The sequence below is a fragment of the Nannospalax galili genome, unplaced genomic scaffold (assembly GCF_000622305.1).
Source record: "Nannospalax galili isolate Female #2095 unplaced genomic scaffold, S.galili_v1.0 scaffold441, whole genome shotgun sequence".
NCBI classification, from domain to species: Eukaryota; Metazoa; Chordata; class Mammalia; order Rodentia; family Spalacidae; genus Nannospalax; species Nannospalax galili.
In genome coordinates, this window is record NW_008348089.1 from 265,525 (window position 1) to 284,565 (window position 19,041).

Here is a 19,041-nt window from a genome sequence, read left to right on the forward strand (position 1 = left end):
TATGCAAACTCTGTATAACATTTTTCTATTTCAGCAATATCATCTCTAGCAATTACAAAAATATCAGGATACTCAGTATTCTCTCCAAACCCAAACCAAAATAAGCCCCAAATACATTCACAAGTCTGGCAATGTCTTGAACTGAGTAAAAAGAACTGAAGTACTTCATGGTACATTTAAATCTTTCAATGCCTCCAACAGTATTCAGCTAAGAAGCTATACCCTCATTTCAAAGCAAGCTGGAGATGTCCAAAATACCTCAATTCTGATATCAGAGTGTTTGCCTATCATACATGAAGCCAACTATTCTATCAGCTCTGGGAAATTATTTCACTAACTTCCCAAATTTTATCACTAGTATAGGTATTCCTTCCCCAAACTGCACATAATATCTTAACAGGGAAGCCAATGCATAAGGGGGTTTCTGTGGTTTTTATATCTTTCATTTTTTGGTTTTTTTTTTTGGTCTTTTTGAGGCAGGGTCTCCCTGTAGCCCCAGCTGTCCTGTAACTATGTAGACCAGGCTTGCCTTGAACTCACAGAGATCCACCTGCCTCTGCCTCCCAAGTGCTGGGACTAAAGGCGTGTACCACCACACCGGGCCTTCTTATACCTTTTAAGTATGCATGAAAACAGTTTCAGGTATTATTCATCAATAAAGGTAAAGTTCAGTTTTAGGTCTTTACACAAAGTGAACCTGGAGGCAAATTCACATTCGTCAGATAGAACTAATGGACCAACTCTCAAATTCAGGCTACTTGAAAGTTACATGTTTTCTAGTGACGATGGCTGACAGTAGGTAGAACCTGTATATTTTATAGCAGGCACTTCCCCAGCATGTTGCTGTAAACCAAGAAGTTTTATACACGTTACTCTTCAGAAATGGGTTAGATAATTAAGAATTTAAACTCACTGATTTAAGAATGCATACGCTGCAATCTCGAAAGCGATCAACTGTCCCCATGGAATAAATTAATACTTGCCTCTAGATAGGTGTTTGCATACATCAGACATTAGCACTAGTGCAGACCATGTTCAGCACCATAAGATCCACAACACCTGCACTAGTTTATCCATCATTAAAACACATTACCTCCTTTCCAATATTTCAGACTTACTACTAAAGTAGTAAGTCTAAGTAAATGAATAGACCCCTACACCTTACATGAAAATCAATCATCTCTGTAACAAATCTAAGATTTATGATCACCAGTGTATTAAAAAGCTAGACATTACAACCATGGTAAGAAATTACTGACAACTGACAAAACATCCTCAAAGTTTTAAATAAAATTCTTTCCCTGTTTAATCAATAAATGTGGCAGGAAAAAAAAAATCCTCAAAAACCTGTTTATTGATCATTCTATGCATGTATTTTTGAATAAGTGGTGGTGCTCCCAGTCAAGGAATCCGTCAATATCTAATTTCTAATGCAGGAAATGGGAAACGACAGCCAACACTTTCTGTGCAACAGTCCTCCATCAACTCTGGACCAAATAATAACAGTGCACAGGAAAATCATAAAGTATAAGGTATTTGGTTTGTTTTATGGATGGTGCTGCTCCTCCAACCTAAAATTAAAGCTACTTTTGAAACTCCAAAAATTAAGAGATACTTGCCCATCTCAGCATACTAACCAGTGCCATTTGGTTTTTCCAAAACCATGATTAAGGAGTACTTATGATGGATATACCATTTTTATATGGGCTCCTTTCACACACAAATCATCCCAATTGGCCAGACACCTACTTTATAGTTCAACTATTAGCAATCAATCAAACCAACTTATTCCACTCACCTTGTTGGAGGGAAGGGAAGAAAAAACTCACACCCACAAAACTATTTCACTTGACAGTCTGTGTCTATCAACAATAAATAGCTTATACAAGTTCCACCAAAATGGTGTGTAGTTTTGCTTTTAAAATGGGAAAGCCACACATTTTAAAAGTAAATATAATGGAAACTATGAATCAAGTATAATCTGAACCTAATGAGCCATGCATGAGCCAAGGTTAATAAACCAATGTGTTTGAATTTGTTCAAGTACTGATATTTCTGTATAAAGATTTAGCATATATCAGCTATCATGAGAAAAGATCTTTCCCCCCAAATCAAAATATTAAGTTAAAATACATAAAGTAGTTAGTATTCCACGCAGAATAAAATGTGATAAATTTAAAGTTTACATGTCCCAGTTGACTGTGTGTGAAAATGCAAAGCAGGTATTAAAACCAGTATTATGTTCAATATTTAAAATCAGTTTGTAATTGAGGAAACACCTAAACCCTTAATTAAAAAAAACAAATGAAGTAAAAGCTTTAAACTGGTACACACTGTTCACACCTATATTTCAAGTTTGGAAATGCATATTTGCAAGCAGCAATACAAAAGTATTCATGAAGAATGCATAATCTCTGAAAATTATGAAAACATCCCTGCTACCAATACATTTCTAAATACAAAACTGACTAACATATTTGTTACTTCTGTGTAGCGAGAGAAGTTCATTTTCAAAACAGATAAAATTCAGTCTTTAGGTGTGAATGGTATGAATGACAGTCTTTTTTTCTTTTTTTAATTTCTTAGTCGTTTGGGATCCTTAAGCATGCAAAAGCTTTGAACAGGAGGGTCCACAAAGGAACCAGGGTTGTATTGTGGCATCCAGTTAGGCCAGAGCTGGGAATGCCTCTGGGTCATCTACATCAGGAGCAGAAGCACTTGACTGGAAAAAAAAGACAAACCAAAATTAACCACAATTCTCAAATCCTGAAATATATTGCTAATGTCTACATTTTAGACACTGAACTCTAAAAAATCCTTCAAGTTAAAATACTATGTAAATGTAATAAAGTTTTTTATTTAAAAATACAATCATGAATAAGAATCAAAGCACAAATACTTGCAAAAGTCCCACCCTCAATTTCTCCAACTACTTCAATTTTTTGACACGCTAGGGATCATACACAGGTCCCGTTATATGCCACTTCTCAAATTTTTAAGGTGCTTTAAACAAAAATGTAACTTAAAATGTTTTTTGAAAGCAACTCATTTCCTACATTTTATCACTTCCAAAGGAATCAGTAACTTATTAGAAGCCCTAAATTGCTTAAAAGGGAAAATGAAATCTTAACACTACCTTATCAGTCCTGCTGCCACGGTTTGGGCGTCCACCACGCCCACGTCCACCACGTCCTCCCCTGCCACCACGTCCTGGGCGGCCTAAGTCTCCAAAATTGATCTCCAGTTGAGACGTTATATCATTTGCTGGCTTCCGGAAATGATGGTCCATAACTGAATCTTCAGCATGAGCCTAGAATGTTAAAAGTCACTGAATAATTAACAGAAAAAAATACTGCAAAAATTTCCAAACACCAACTACCCAACCTATGCTTTGTGTGAATGATCTAGCTGTTCAGGTATTAAGTTAGTTTGGGGCTTGGCTGCACTGACCTTGGAAAAGAATTCCTGTCACTGTGCTTTATCTCTAATTTCTCTGAATCATACTGGCAAAGATGCCAGTAGTCTTTGATTAAAGCCACACAATCCAAGTGGCCATCCCCAGTCTAGACCTAAATGATAATCTTCAGCTGTGAAATCTGTGTAAGGACAGTTCAAATACACCCTTCGGATTAGGGTTTCAATGTGAATACCTAATAAAAGACCTTTGGATAGAATACACATAAGGTATTCTAGTGATCAAGCTGAACTTCTTATCTATACTCTTCCAAAACTAGGATCGCCCATCTGGGGTCCCATGTATAGATAGGAAATTGCAACTATAGGCTGAGCATTCCTATCTCAAATACTAAACTTTCTGAGCACCACATAATTTTCAAATTAGAGATATTCTGTACAAATATTCAAAAATCTGAAACTTCTGGGTCTCAGGCATTTCAGACAAAGGCTACTCAACCTGCATTTTTCTTCCACATAAACTACTCCAACCTCAAGTCAAACATTAGAAACTTTACACAAGATCTTGTGAAAACCCCCATCTTAAATGTAACAAAAAAAAGACAAAAAAAAAAAAGTTTTATACTGTGTAATGCCTGACTTCTTTAAATGTTTTGTTTTGGTCACACATTCTGCTAGCCTAAAATTAAATGTCATCCCCTTGTGTTATGACAACTCAATTTAAAAGCAATTAACGGCTCTTTAAATATTAAGATACCTAAAGCCGGGCACGGTGGCACACACCTTTAATCCCAGCAATCAAGAGGCAGAGGCAGGCATATCTCCAAGGCCAACCTGGTCTATAGGCAAGCTAGAGCTACAGGGAGACCCTATCTCAAAACAAAACAAAAACAAAACAAATCCACAAGTAAATAAAAATAATTTCTATATCCTCTCTGCTTTTCCTGCATTTAAATGTTTGCTATTTCTAACCACTGATATCCACTACTCATTAACTTTCTAGAGCAGAGGCACCACTTAAACCTAGAGGGTTTTTACTACAAAGTTCTGATGTTCAGGACACATTCCTGACTTCCAGAATGTGAGGAAAGCAAACAAACAAAAAACATCCTAGAATGAGAAGTACCCACTCTGACCACCCCCTGTCAACACAGTAATTCAGTTTACCACTTCTAAAAATGACATTTCTTGCTTATAACCACCTCATTATCTCTCACAGTATAGCACATTAGTGACTTAAAACGTTCTACCTATAGCCATATATACCAATCAAGCCCATATTTAAAAAAAAGACACAATAACATTAGATGCATAAGCTCAAACATAAGTGACTCCACAAATACAAAATGTTCCAGATTTTTTGGGCAAGAGATGACTCTGTGGTTAAGAAAGAGCACTAGCGGCTCTTGCAGAAGACCCAGGTTCAAATCCCAGCACCCACATGGCAGCTAACAACTGTCAGGGGATCTGACGCCCTCTTCTGACCTCCTCGGGCACTGCATGACATGGGTACACGTACACACATGCAGGCAATACACCCAAACACATAAAATAAAAATTATAAAAGGGGGAATCAAAAAAAATGTTCTAGGTCTCAAAATTTTTCAACCAATTTTACATTTTATAATTTCTAAGTTTCTAATCATATACCTACCTCTTCTATAATAAGGCAATAGTCTCCATTATCTGCAGCAGATAAACCACAGATAGTATCAAGCACTACATATCCACTATGCTTTTTCCCTATTGTGGGCTACTAAGTGACTAATGGGCAAGTAGCAGACAGTATGACTCCATCTGTAAAAAGGATGACCCACATCCTGAGTGGGAGACAGTACAGGATAATGCTAAACGTGCACAACACTATTTAGAGTGGACTACAATCTAAAATTATGGATTACATATTTCTGCAATTTCCTATTTAGTGTTTCTGGACCTTTGTTAACTGCAGGTTAACTGAAAAAGAAGGCTACTACTATAGTTTTCTGAAAAATTCAGTGTAAAGTATTTCAAATTGGGATACATATATAAATAAAGGTAAATATCCCAATTTGAAATACTTTACAGTGAACTTTTATACACACACACACACACACACACACATATATGGAGAGAGACAGACTTCAGGGTATTAATGAATTGCCTATCACTACAATTAGAATTTCATGGGAAAGTCTAGGGCCTCGGTAAATCTTTTTCACATTTACCTAGGAGGTTTAATAGTTAAATGAAAATTTATAAATGAAGGTTCTTATTTTTGAAGTCAGGAACACCACCTATATTGTTCTACTCATACAACCTAACAATTTGATCTCCAAGAATTGGGATGAGAAAAAGAAAAGCAAACATTCTGATGAAAATGTGTTTTTCCTATGACTAGACATTTATTAACAGGATTTGTATTCCTAATCATAGGATATGCTACTAACAGCTTTTTGGAAAAAAGAACTGTATAAAAAAAGTAATTATACATCAAGTCAGGTGAGATGGTGTACCCTTTTAATTCCAGCACTCAAGAGGGCAGAGGCAGGTAGATTCCTATGGTTTATCTAAGTTCCAGGCCAGCTGAGGCCATAGGGAGACTCAGTGTCAACCAAAATAATTATTATTACACTACATTTTATATAATATATGATCACATAATTATTATACACCGATCACAGTACTAAATTTCTTGTATTATGTGGAAATGTAGTTTATTTTTCTTTCCAAGTTTTCAGCCCCAAATAATCCTACATAAAGCTTTATTTTTAAAAATTATCCATAATTTAAAGCAAAAATTACAAATATGATTCAAGTCATATTTGAAAATTCAAACACAAATTTTACCTCTTCACTTTTTGATTTATGAAGAACAAATCCTTTCTTCCATTGTCCATCAGCACCTTCATTTGGTTTTCGGATATTAAATTCTACTTTTGCTCGGTCTTTATTTTGAATAGCCTTCCATTCATCCAAAGTCATCTCTTTTGGACCCTCTTCCTTAACCTCTTCAACTTCATTCTCCCTGTGAAAAGTTTTTAAATTTTATGTCTGATAGATGGCTGTTACTAACTTACAGAGAAAAATTTCAATTTATTACAAGGAAATTAATCCTGGCTGTGTTTTTTAGAAAAAATACCAAGGTAGTTCTATCACCATTTTCTGTGTAATGCAATGACTAATAATATACAACATGGTAGCAACTGAATACAGATTATCAAAGAACACAATTTATATTTCTTTGAAACCACACTTTGTACTGTACCCTTTTCTGTAATATTTACCTATGTGTAACACATATGGAGGCTAGAAGACAACCCAAGGGAGTTGGTTCTCTCCTTCCACTGTGGGGGTCTCAAATCAAGTCAAACTCAGGTCCTCAGGTTTTGTCATAAGTTTTTTCTCTCAGGGCCAAACCATACCCTCTTATGCATTAATATCACTGACCTTAAAATACTGTGTATGTGGTGCACATAGGTGTGGGTGAGTTATACATATTGTGTATGCAAATGCATACCAAGTCAATCTTTGGATGTTTTTAATTACTCTTTTTCCTTTTTCTGGGAGACAGGGTCTCCACTGAACCCAAAGTTACCAACTGGCCAGGATGGCTGCGAATGAGATCCAGGAATCTGCCCTCCGCCCCTAATGGTGTTAACCCCTGCTTGTCTTTCCCTAAGGGTTCTGGGAACCCAAACTCAGGCCAATCCTCATACTTGAGCAGCAGGCACTTCACTGGCTAATCCATCTCAATAGCCTTACATCTTTATTTTCCATATTTCCCAATACGTGGCTTATATAGCATAGATAAAGGAGATGTCACCTATTGCTCTTTCAGTTCTGCAACTAGCCCTTAAGGCAGAGTAAAAAAGCCAAATTTCTACAAATCTGAAGTTCTGTGCGACTTCAACTTTTCAACCAACCTCTGTATATGGATAGGAGACTGAAATTTCACCAGTATTGCAGCTGTCCATAAAACACACTGGTTTCAATATTTAATACAAAATTAGTTATTTCCCACTGTAATTCTCAGGTTATAACTACTTTAATTAGCCTTTCCTCTTTCTGCATAAACAAAGCAGAAGACTAGGAATCCATTACCTTAGTCTAATTTCAAACTCAATTGTCACCAAAGAAATCATTTGCTATTTTGGGAGTTCCATTTCTTTACAAAGATAGCAAGTGATTTATTTAGCATCAGTGTGTAAATATTCCCCTTGATGTTGTTCTTTATTATTGGAAAAACTCTTATTTTAAAATGTCATGGAACTACAGAGATGGCTCAGTGGTTAAGAGCACTAGAGGCTCTTGCAAAGGACCCCCAGCACCCACATGACAGCTACCCGCCCAGTTCCAAGGGAATCTGATGCTCCCTTCTGACCTCCATGGACACACTCACATACATGCAGGCAATACATTCATACACATTACAAAAAAAAATATTTCCTGGAGAAATTTTACAATGAATCTTGATATAAGTCAGTCAGCTTACAGAAAAGAAAGCTTATGCTCTTAAAAAAAATTTTCCTAGTTGTTTATCAATGTCACGCCATGATACCTATCTTATGCTGCCAAGGGTCAAATAAATTCTGAAAATTAAGTAATGTGCTTCTTAAATTTATCCTTCAAATGCAAAATTAAAGTAGGGGAGAAACTGAGAATATTTTAAGTAAGAATAGACTGCACAGATGTCATCAATATCATCATCATCATCATCATCATCTTTAGAAGAATTATCCAATTTTACTCCTGGGTCCAAAGCAAAGGATTTTTCTTTCCAATATCCTATTACTACATCATTTCCTTCTGATAAACAATTAGAAATCTATGTGGGATCACTCTGCAAAATGATCCCACAACTTTAGTAAAGAACAGACTCACGTTTTGTGGTGTTACCATTAATTCCCATTTCATTTACCTCACAAAATTACTCGTTTCATATAAATATATATTATCCCAAGTGTAAAACCATCTAATTCCATTTACTTGTATTAAAACATCAATAAATCATTCATGCCAGTAAGACCAATGCTTGATACAAGAATACAATGCTCCCCCTCATCATGAGTGATTCAGCAGAGGCTGGAGAGATGGTTCAGTGGTTAAGAGCACTCGCTGCTCTTACAGAAGGGCCCTGGTTTGGTTCCCAGCTACATGGTGGCTAATACCCATCCTTAACTCCAGTCCAGGGGATCTGACATTCTTTTCTGGCCTCTGCAAGAACCATGCACACATGAGGTATACACACATACATTCAAGCAAAACACACATAAAATACCCAAAAATGTTAAAAAAAAAAAAAAAGTAGTTCATCCAAAGATCATTTCATATTTGTTTCTGTTTTGGAGGCAGGGTCTTAATAGCCCCAGAGGGCCTCAAACTTGCTATGTAGCAGAGGCTGGCTTTGTAATTCCCACATCCACATCCCAAGTGCTATGCCACCACCACATTCCAGATACAAGAGCTATTCTTGCCAGAAAAAAGTAAGTTAAGAGAGAACATGCCACTCCCCGATTGACTTGAAAGTGGTCTGAAAATCACTGCCTTACATAAAACGACAGATTCAGCATAGACCCACGTAATAGAACAGAAAACTAGAAATAAATCTACATATTTACAGACAGTCGATTAGTGACAAAGACACCAACAGCAAACACCACTGGAGAATGGATAGGATCTTCAATAGTGCTAGAAAACCTGGGCTTTCTAGATCCTGCTCATATACAACTCAATGGATTGAAAATTTAAATGTGGGGCTGCAGAAGACCCAGGTTTTTGGTTCCCAGCCCCTGTGTCGGCTAACAACTCTCCATAGCACCAATTCCAGGGCATCCAACACCTTTTTCTGGTCTCATCGAGCACACAGGTGCACATATATACATGCAGGTAAAACACTCATACACATAAAAAATAGAAATAAAACTAAATTGAAAAAAATTTAAATGGAGGGAATATTTCAGAGAATTGGTCTGGCCATAGATTTTCTAGCTAGGACTCCAAAAGGCAAGAGAACGAAAGTAAATTTAAGCAATGGAACCAAACCAAAATAAAAAGCTGTAAAGCAATCAATCAAGTAAAAAGGCAATCTACAGAATGGAGGAAAATATCTGTATCTATTCATCAACAAATTACAGAGATATGTAACAAACTCAAATAGCTCAACAGCAAAAGACCCAAATAATCTGACTTCAAAATAAGGGCAAATGATCTGAAAGCTATTTCTCAACAGAAGAGATATAAATGGCCACCAAGTATATGAAAAAAGTTTCAACATCACTAGTCAGCAGTGTAATAAAAATGAAAACCACAGTGCTGGGGATGCTGGTAGTATATGCTTAGTAGGAATGAAGCCCTGGGATAGACTGCCAGCACTGTATCAACTGGTTGTGGCAGAGTGCACTTCTAATTCTGCACTTGGAAAGGTTCAGAAGTACAAGGTCATTTTCTGCTACACAGTTTACAGCGCTACAGGAAACCCTGTCTCAAAGGAAAAGCAAAACAAAAAACACCCCCATCTCATCCTAATCAATAAAATGGCTATTATGGAAAAGAAATAATAATGATAGCAGAAATGTGTATCAATACAGTCATAATAGAAAACAGTATCAAAGTTTCTCAAAAGACTAAATTCAGCAATTTCGCTACTGGGCATACTGAGGTAACTTTTCCTGGGGAGGTATAAGCATGCATTCACCCCAGATAGAGCATACACTACAGAGCAAAGAAATGATTCCACCCAGCTTGGTGAACAAATTATTTTAGTTATTTAAAGGTGCATGTGTGAGGGATTATTTACAGGTACAGCAGCAAAGGGATGCCTTGCAAAAGGGATGCCTTCTAGTAATTAATGGCTTATACCCTTAAACAGGGTAAGGGCCTCGAGCCACTTGATAAACCTGTTGATTCTTCCCTGCCTGTACGAGAGTTAGTTTAGTCCAATCCTAGAAGAGTCCCAAGTATTTACCATGTGCCATACCCAACAGGCTGAGCTCCACACAGACCAAGCTCCACATCACATTCAAATTAAAATCAATGTCAAAGAAACACCCACACCCCATGCTTACTGTAAGGTCAGAGACAAAGACAGAATCAATCCACACGTCTGTCAACTGGATGAACAATATGGTGTGTGTATATATGTATGTAAGATATTTTATAACAAGTCAGGCTCTTTACAAAAACAAGTATTAGGGGCTGGAGAGATGGCTCAGCGCTTAAGAGCGCTGACTGCTCTTGCAGAGGACCCGTGCTCGATTCCCAGCACCTACATGGTGACTAACACCTGTCTGCAACTCCAGTTCTAGGGGATCCAACTCCCTCTTCTGACCTCTGAAGGCACTGCATGACACAGGTGCACTTACACACATGCAGGCAATACACTCATACATATAAAATAAGAAGGGTTGTTTTTCTTTTTTAAAAAAACTCGTTTTTATTTTGAGGCAGGGCCATACCTATGTAGTCCTGGCTAGCCTGGAACTCACTACAAAGACCACACAAGTATGCAGACCTTGAGCTTGCAGTGATTCTCTTACCTATACTAAGATTATAAGTATGCCTCACCATGTTCTGCTGAAATCTTTAAAGAAATCATTATCTTAAATAATTTGTAATCTAAGAATGTAAGTCACAATATTGTAATAAATGACTGGCATTAAGTTTTGCTTCGGTCGATGCATATTTTAGAAAGGCATGAAATTTTACTTCCACCAGCTTAACCTTTATTTAAAACTATCCATCCTTGGAAAGACAAAACCTTCAAAAATTAAACCTTAAAAATAGATTATTTTTATTATGTGTATGTTGTGTCTGTATGAGTTTATGTGCATTACGTTTGTGTAGGTGGCCCTGGGAGAGACCAGAAGGTGCTGGATCCCCCAGGAGTTACAGGTAGTTGTGAACCATGTGATATGGGTACTAGGAACTGAACCCGGGTCTTCTGCAAAAGCTCTTAACCTCAGAACCATCTCTCCAGCTCCCCCAAGTCAAATTTTTAACCTTAGTAGAAAATGGACATTAAGAATGCTTAGTAACCTAGGAGTATATTCTCATCACTGCTCTTTTCATACATTCAAAACAATTTGCTGTTCCAAATCCATGTTAAAAGAAAAAAAACTTAAAGAGTTGAAACTAATCTTAATCATATTTTCAGGTTGTCTGGTTTTAGTATGTAGCATAACTGGGTTTTAAAATTTCTATTATTTTTTATTTTATGTGTATGAATATATTGCCTGCATGTAACTGCACCAGTGCTGTGCAATGCAGAAGTCAGAAGGTGTTGGATCCCCTGGAAATGGAGTTACAGATGGCTGTTAGCCACCATGTGGGTGCTGGGAATCGAACCCAGGTCCTCTGTGAGAGCAGTCAGCACTCTTAACCACTGAGCCATCTCTCCAGCCCTTAATATGTTAATAGTAAAATGTGGAAATTACTTTGAGCTATGACCTCACTACAGCTTTTCTATCAAATAAGACAGTAAGTTCAAATAAGGTATAAGTTCAAGCACCTTATTACTATTCTTCATCCTTGTGGTTAGGTATTATGAATAGGCATTGCTTAAAAATACTTATATTTCTTATTTTTCTAAGATGAATAACAATGGTAATGTGCAAACCAACACTATGTCAAGCATGGCAGTACAGTCCTGCATTACCAGCATGCAAAGGTTGAGGCACAAGAATCCTGAGTTTCAGACCAACCTGAGTTGGCCTATCTCAAAATAGAGAGCTTCTCAAATTACAGTATAAAATCTGAGTTACTGGTAAAAATTAAGATGGATTTCAATGTTGGATCACTTATTCCTCACACAAAATCACTTACTTATTTTCAGTATCTGCCACTGGATGTTCTTCACCTTCAGGTGTTTCCTCAGTTACATTTGATTGATCCAAATCACTGCAATTATAAGATATTTGTTTCTGAATGTATTTGGGAGACTCTCTAAGGAAAGAAGAAAAAGAAAGGCATCTAGGTCCATTTACATGTAGTTGAAAGTTTTTCATACAAAAATAACAGAAAAGTTTTACATTCATTACATTTTTCTAATTTTACTCCCCAGATGACCTCTAAAAGAAAATAAGCTATTAATATTAAATTAGCTCACTTTTAAAGCAAAGCCAGTAAAACTTAGATTTTTGTTGTTGTTTTGTTGTTTGCAATGGGATATGTAGCCCAGGCTGGCCTTCAACTTTACAGGCCTACACTAAGTTTTACTGGCTTATAAAATTTTCTAAGGACTTGAATACAACTGTTAGAAAAGAAACAAAGACAAAAAAGAAGTCATAATACTCAAGTAGCTTCAGTGTAGAAATTCAGTGTAGGAATTCAGTGTAGGTTTCAGGAATTGCCACATAAAAAATGCATTAAAAAATCAACAACAACAGAAAAAAAAAAAAACAAGCATGGCTGGGCATGGTGGTACATGCCTTTAATCCCAGTAGAGGCAGGTAGATCTCTGAGATCAAGGCAGCCTGGTCTACACAGTGAGTTCCAGGCCAGCTGGGGCTGCAGAAATGGCTCAGCAGTTTAAGAGTACTGGTTGCTCTTGCAGAGAAACCTGGTTTGGTTCCCAGCACCCACACTGCAGCTAACGATTGTCTATAACTCCAGTTCCAAGGGATCTGATGCCCTCTTCTGACTTCTGCAGGCACTGCAGGACACTAGTGCACTTACACACATGCAGGCAATACACTCAGCACATAAAAAGAAAATAAAAATTCTTCATCTGATACACTATAATCCAAATTTATCCCATAAGGCACTGTAAGATAACAGCTTTGAAAAAGAATATCCCATCTTGCCTCAGGGACAAAAATTTAATTATCAACAAGTCTCTAGTAAGACACAGTTCAATTTTATTGGAAAAAAAAAAACTTTATTGAAATTATTTAACTTAAAAAATCAGAATACCAACGTTAATTCATCTTTGACAGTTCCCCAGTTGTGAGATCCGCTACCTCCACGTTTGTCCTCATGCTTCAGGCCACTGTAATGTGAAAAAGAACTAACAAAACTGAGTTAACATTATACTCTTTAGTTCTAGAAATTCAAATTATGTTTTTTACTAAATAAACACATTTAAATCTAAAACATAAAACAATGTAAGACTTACGATCTATCACTTCCACTATGCCTGTCAAATTCACGTTTGCCACGAGAATCGAATCCATCTCCTCGGCCCATTCCACGTCCACGGCCTCGACCCCTTCCAAGTCCACCGCGGCCACGGATTGGCCGGTCAATAATCGGTCTACAATACAAATTTTGAAAAGCTGTACTTTTGTTTCCAGAAATAGGAAAAAAATCCATTCAAAGGCTCAAAAAATATATAGAATATGCTTACAGACTCACAACTCAACAACTAAACACATGCTTTAGAAAATTCCAAGTCTACTTCTAATCACATAAAGGAAGCCAGAATGAGAAAACTCTTAATATTCTTTAAAGCATTTTTGCTAGTGCACATATTTTGGTAAAACTACTCTTTACCAATACACTTAAAAACTTCAATAAACACATTGAACCTTTTTTGTTATAAACAATCAGTCTATACCACTGTCCTTTTAAAGTTGGTATCTGGGGAGCTCAAGGAAAAGAAAGTGGCCATCAACTCAAAATATCTACTCTAAGAGATCTAATAGAACATGTTATCCAAAGACGTGTTAACAACACAGGTTCACATTTCTCTGAAAATTTGACAGCAGTTACCCCCACTGCTACCTGGCTATTATGCCCAATTTATAGCTTTACATTAAGATCTAACTATACACAGTGACAAAACAGGGAGGGAGACCTTTCAAAAGCTTACCTATCAACTGAAAATTCACCTCCTTCACCCTTTTCTTCAAGTGGCTTTTCAAATCTTCTTTCACGAGGTGGCCGCCTTTCTGGTCTTCTATCAATTATTTTCCCTTCACCCTGAAGTTGTTGATCAGGTCTTCTTCCAACTCGCCTTATTCCTTATAATAACCAGCATAAGCAAATCATTTTTGCAATATAAAAAATGTAGGCCTAGACAACAAACAATGGGCATCCCCAATGTGTAACAAACTACTTTAAGCAAATTCTTATTCAATAGCAAACATTTCAAATTTCATCCACAAGGATACTATAAAGCAGGATACTCTAAAGCAGGTTTAGAAATCATTTGGACACCATCATTCCTCTTTTCAGAAAGTCAATGTCTCTTACCACAAAAATTTTAACTTACAGAGATTTCAGTCAAGTGGTATGTTTTTGGTTTTAAGGACATGAAAGATAAAACCAATATAACCAAGCACTTATGGGGCATTTATGAGTACTAGAAACAGCCCCCAAATAGCTATTTGAGCTAGACATGGTACTTGCAATCTTAGCACTAGAAAGGCTGAGGCAAGGCAAGTCCAAGGCCAGCCTTAGTCCCCAACATCCCCTACTCCAAAGCAAACTAGGCTATTATTTAGCCAGAAAAAAATACTAACTTCCTCAGATACGTAGCACTCAAAATGCAAATATTTGTACACGCACATCTTATGTACTCCCAAATCCCAACTCCACCTTTTAAAAAACACTTATCATGTAGCCATTAGAAAACACTTCAGTTATTAGTTACAAGTGAAAACCCCAAGTCTGTCCTTACAAGTATCTTTGTTGTCAGAGCATTTTTAAAAACCAGACACAAAAGGGTCAATTATGTAAGAAAGGGGCTATGGCTATAGCTCAGTGGCAGAGTGTGTGAACAATGCACAAAGCCCTGGTTTGGGAAACTTGTGGCTCCAGGTGAAAGCTAAAGCATTTAGTGATTTTTCCCGCCTTTATTTTTTTCTGATAACGTGAGAACTCACAAAAAGAACCAATATGAATTATTGGTACTCTTAAAAAGATAAATTAATGGTTAAATACATGATTAAGATTTCAAGTATGCTATAATTACCAAACCAGTTTCTGACAGTCAAAAACCAGCTGAGAAACGGATCTTGTAAAATCTCAAGCTATGTGACTGATTCTAAGAAAATGGAACACCATAAGGACAAAACCATTTGTTCAAACTGATAACTACAGTCAAAACAGTAAATATGAATCTAATAAACTTTTAAAGTTCACTATCTGTAAACTCTCTGGACAAACCTAAGTACAGACCTTATTCTACCAAGACATTTAAATAAATTTCATCAGAGATTGTCTATTAGGGTGGAGCTATGGAACCAGCTCAGGCTTTAATAACCAAGCTAAACACACCCAACTGACAATGGCTTGCTTCCCCACCCAATATTCAATACTAGACCTACAAAAATCTCAAAAAACTTCTTAAATTCATCATGGAAGAGAATTTGCCTAGTTTACAAAAAGCGGAGTTCTATCACCAGCACCACAAAAACTAAATTCATCTAATGAAAAATGACTGATACTTTTTAAAGTATGCAAGCTTCTTTTGATGTGCTTACCTACATTTGAGTTAACTGCACTATAGTCCTTTTTTATTTTTCATCTAAAAACCTGGTCTGTAATCAATGACATTCTGCTGTCAATTCCCAAGTTCTTCAAATAAACAGAAGCTATGAAATTCACGTAAGGTAAACTTAGTTCATCACTGTGTTACACAGGACCTTAATAGTAATAATCATCTTACTATTAAGGGTTAGAGACTGTTTACAAGTCTACCAACCACCACCCTATACACAGAACAGGGACTGACAGGTGATAGGATCTGAAAATGTTGGTTTTCATTCAAAATTTCTCTACATTTATAAACCTTTTATACCAACTCTAGGTTAAGAGGGCTCTTATAGGAGGTGAGGCAGAGCATTTGCCTAGCATGGGGCAAGGACCTGGGTTTAAATCCCAGCACAACAACAACGAAAAAAAATTCTAAAAAGGAAAATACTTATCATGGATGTGGAAAAGGTTTCCAAAGGAAAAGAATGACTTAAGTAAATGACAAACTTAATCCGGGTCACAAATGAAAGCCTCCCCTGCATTTATGACTTAGAAGGCTAGTTTCCAGGTTAAGAGCTCATTTCATAGATGAGATTCATGTTCCAAACAATGAGGAATTTAAACCATGCTTCATGCTTTCAACATTTTAAATGAGGGAGCCCATTCAACTGTGTTTCAGACTCGATTTACTCAGGTACTTTCTTTGAACTAGTGTCATCAGGAGATAAATTTTAGCCAGTATTCTTTGACGCCTCACTCAATTGTGTAAAGTCATAAAACTTTACTGGCTGAGTAGACACTTTGCCTAAGTGATGTACACATGATTTCTGAGGCTCCAAACTATGCTGTCCCCTCGAAATCTATTCGATTTAACCCAATATTCTTCCCTTTTATTCGGCACGCAGGTCTTGGGTGTTTCATGTCAAGCCTCTGTAAAGTTCTCCCTCTCCCCTCAGAAATATTCTTAACCCCAAACCTAGTGAGAAGCAACAGCTTTCAGGAGCACGTGGCAGTGAGCGGCAACGTTAACCTGCAAGAGCAATTTGAAGGACTGGGTTTAGATCCTACGCCTACTTGCTGTCGATCTTGCACCTTGCACGCTTTCGTCGTAATCCCAACCGGTTTTGCTTTTTCACTCACAAGAAATCAGTAATGAGAAAGAAGGCAAAAATCCAAACTCTGAAACTTTCAGCGAGCGCTCCGGCAGGAACTATTCACAGCCAATGAATATCTGAGCACGCTTCCCGCACGTGCGCAGGAAAAGCTCAGGTTGGGGCTCCCTGCCGGGTCGTGACAACCTAGGCACTCCCACCCACGAGGCCCGGACCTGGAAAAGCCCCGAGAACTAGGGAGTACGGGGAGTTGGATGGAGGGATGCGACAGTCTTCATGCACTACTCCCGCATAACCTCTCCTTCCCAACGACTTCAACCACTTCAAGCAACTTACAGTACGACTGTGAATATTGAGTGATGGGGAGCCAAAAAGAAAAACAAGAAAAAAGCCACGTGGGACCCGACAGCACCTTCCCCCACCGTGACTGAACCCCAAACTACGAGCAGCGGCCCTTCCACGAGGGTCCGCGCCATCGTGGGACAAGATGGCAGGACAGGAGCCGAGGCGGGCAGGGCACCCGGAGAGCGGGCGGGCCGGAGTCGGCGGGAACGCCCGGGCCGCCCTCGGAACACGCTGCGTCCGCGCGAGGCGGGAAGGCTGGCGCCGGCTGCGAGCGACGCGGACTCGGAGCAAGATCGCTCTCGCACCGTGGCGCCCGGCTGTGGCAGCGTGGGCCGGCGGGACGCCCCTCGCACTGCAGAGGCTAGCGGTGGCGCACGCCCCCGTCCTGCCCTCCAGCCCGCGTCTCCCCGCCGCCTCGACCGGCTTTACCTTCTTTCTTAAGCGCCACGGGCGGCTGCGTGTCCTCTTTCTTGTCAGCCACGCCGACGCTGGGGGGCAGCGGGTTCTTACGGTCTTTCTGCGACTCTTTACGCAACTGTTTGCCCGCCGCGTTGGAGTTGGTCTGGGCCGCGGCCTGAGCAGCGCTCTTGGCCCCGGGGCCCCCAACGCCGCCCCCGCCGGTTTCTTTTTTCTTGTTCTCCGCCGCCTTCAGCACCTCGAAAGGGTCCGATTCGTCGTCAAATAACTGGTCGAATCGGTTGGTGACCACGCAGCCGAAGCCTTCCTGTAGGTGCCCAGGCATGATGGTGGCTCGGCGGCGCGTTCCTCCACGGATTGCAGCGGGCCGCGCCGAGCCAAGAGCGCCTGCTTCAGCTCTTCCCACAAGATGGCCGGGCCGAGAGAGGGGGGGCGCCTTCTCTTCCGGCGCCAGGCACACATCCGGGAGCGGCCAGCGTCGCACAGCACCATGGGGCATGTAGGCCGCAGTCCTGTCTCCTGAGGCGGATGGCCACTCTGGAACTACAACTCCCAGTCTGCACCGCGCGGCAACTCTTCGCGCGCGCCTGAGAGGCGGGATCTCACGGTAGAGTGAAGCGTGCTCGCTGAAGGTGGGGAAGGTGGGGAAGAGTGTCGTGGGCGGAGCTAAGCCACCTGCTCTTGTCACCCTTGAACTCTCGCTCTTTAGGTACCCTGAAAACTGGAAAATATGAGGGTGTCTTCTGCTTATGAAAGTGTTCTCTTGTCTGGGGTTTCACCCACTGCGCCTCCGGCCGGGGACTAACTTTCTCTACCTTTCTGGGAGGGTCAAGGTGACTCCCAGACCTACTAACTGGAGACGCACAAACTTCCGGGGGTGGGGGGTGAGGTACCGCACTGGCCTGGAGCAGGCTGCGCCCGCGCGGTGACGGAGCCCGAGCTGCAGGGTGGCGGAGCCTCCTCCGCCCTTCCCAGCGAATGGAGTTCTGTTTAACGAGGGATGGAATTCCAGCTTCCTCTCACCGAGACAGACGGACTCAAATACTGGATGAACGTCTCGCGTTGCGCGCCTATTCCGGTCCCTGCGACCATGCTTTTAGAGCAGTTAGCTCCTGACAGTGCAGCGCTAGACGCCCCTCAATCCCGCAAAAAGCAGATTTCGGGAATCTTTCCAGAATCAATCCGACTGATTGAGCTTTAATATCTGGTCACCCAAGGCCTGTGTGGCTGTGCTGCTGGTAAAATGTGCTCGAGAAGTAATATTTTCGAGCACCTTGAGTATATATGTGAAAAGAAAATAATTTTGGGAATTAATTTAGAAATGACATGAAAACATTGATATTAGTTGAGAACATTG

The 19,041-nt window shown here is 39.4% G+C and overlaps 1 protein-coding gene across 5 annotated transcripts; it reads right to left on the bottom strand.

Annotated features, from left to right (window-relative positions):
• Positions 1-1,389: 1,389 nt before the first annotated feature.
• On the bottom strand, positions 1,390-18,130 carry Serbp1 (SERPINE1 mRNA binding protein 1). Of its 5 annotated transcripts, none has more exons than XM_008844610.3 (8): positions 17,697-18,130; positions 14,204-14,354; positions 13,508-13,645; positions 13,310-13,381; positions 12,217-12,291; positions 6,244-6,421; positions 3,137-3,310; positions 1,390-2,722 (listed from the first exon to the last, which is right to left on the bottom strand). In XM_008844610.3, exons 1-8 carry the CDS (start codon positions 18,007-18,009, stop codon positions 2,666-2,668), a joined length of 1,158 nt encoding a protein of 385 aa, XP_008842832.1. In that variant the 5' UTR covers positions 18,010-18,130; the 3' UTR covers positions 1,390-2,665. The 5 variants fall into 5 exon arrangements, with proteins under 5 accessions (XP_008842832.1, XP_008842829.1, XP_008842831.1 ...); XM_008844607.3 differs by having other exon boundaries at positions 12,217-12,336; XM_008844609.3 differs by having other exon boundaries at positions 13,310-13,399.
• Positions 18,131-19,041: the final 911 nt, after the last annotated feature.

Coding starts and splice junctions, on each gene's coding strand:
- Serbp1 (XM_008844606.3), bottom strand. CDS start 18,009: ATGCCTGGGCACCTACAGGAAGGCTTCGGCTGCGTGGTCACCAACCGA. Junction 13,646..14,203: donor GGTGAATTTTCAGTTGATAG/GTAAGCTTTTGA, acceptor TTTGTATTGTAG/ACCGATTATTGACCGGCCAA. Junction 6,422..12,216: donor GTGGCAGATACTGAAAATAA/GTAAGTGATTTT, acceptor AACTTTTCACAG/GGAGAATGAAGTTGAAGAGG.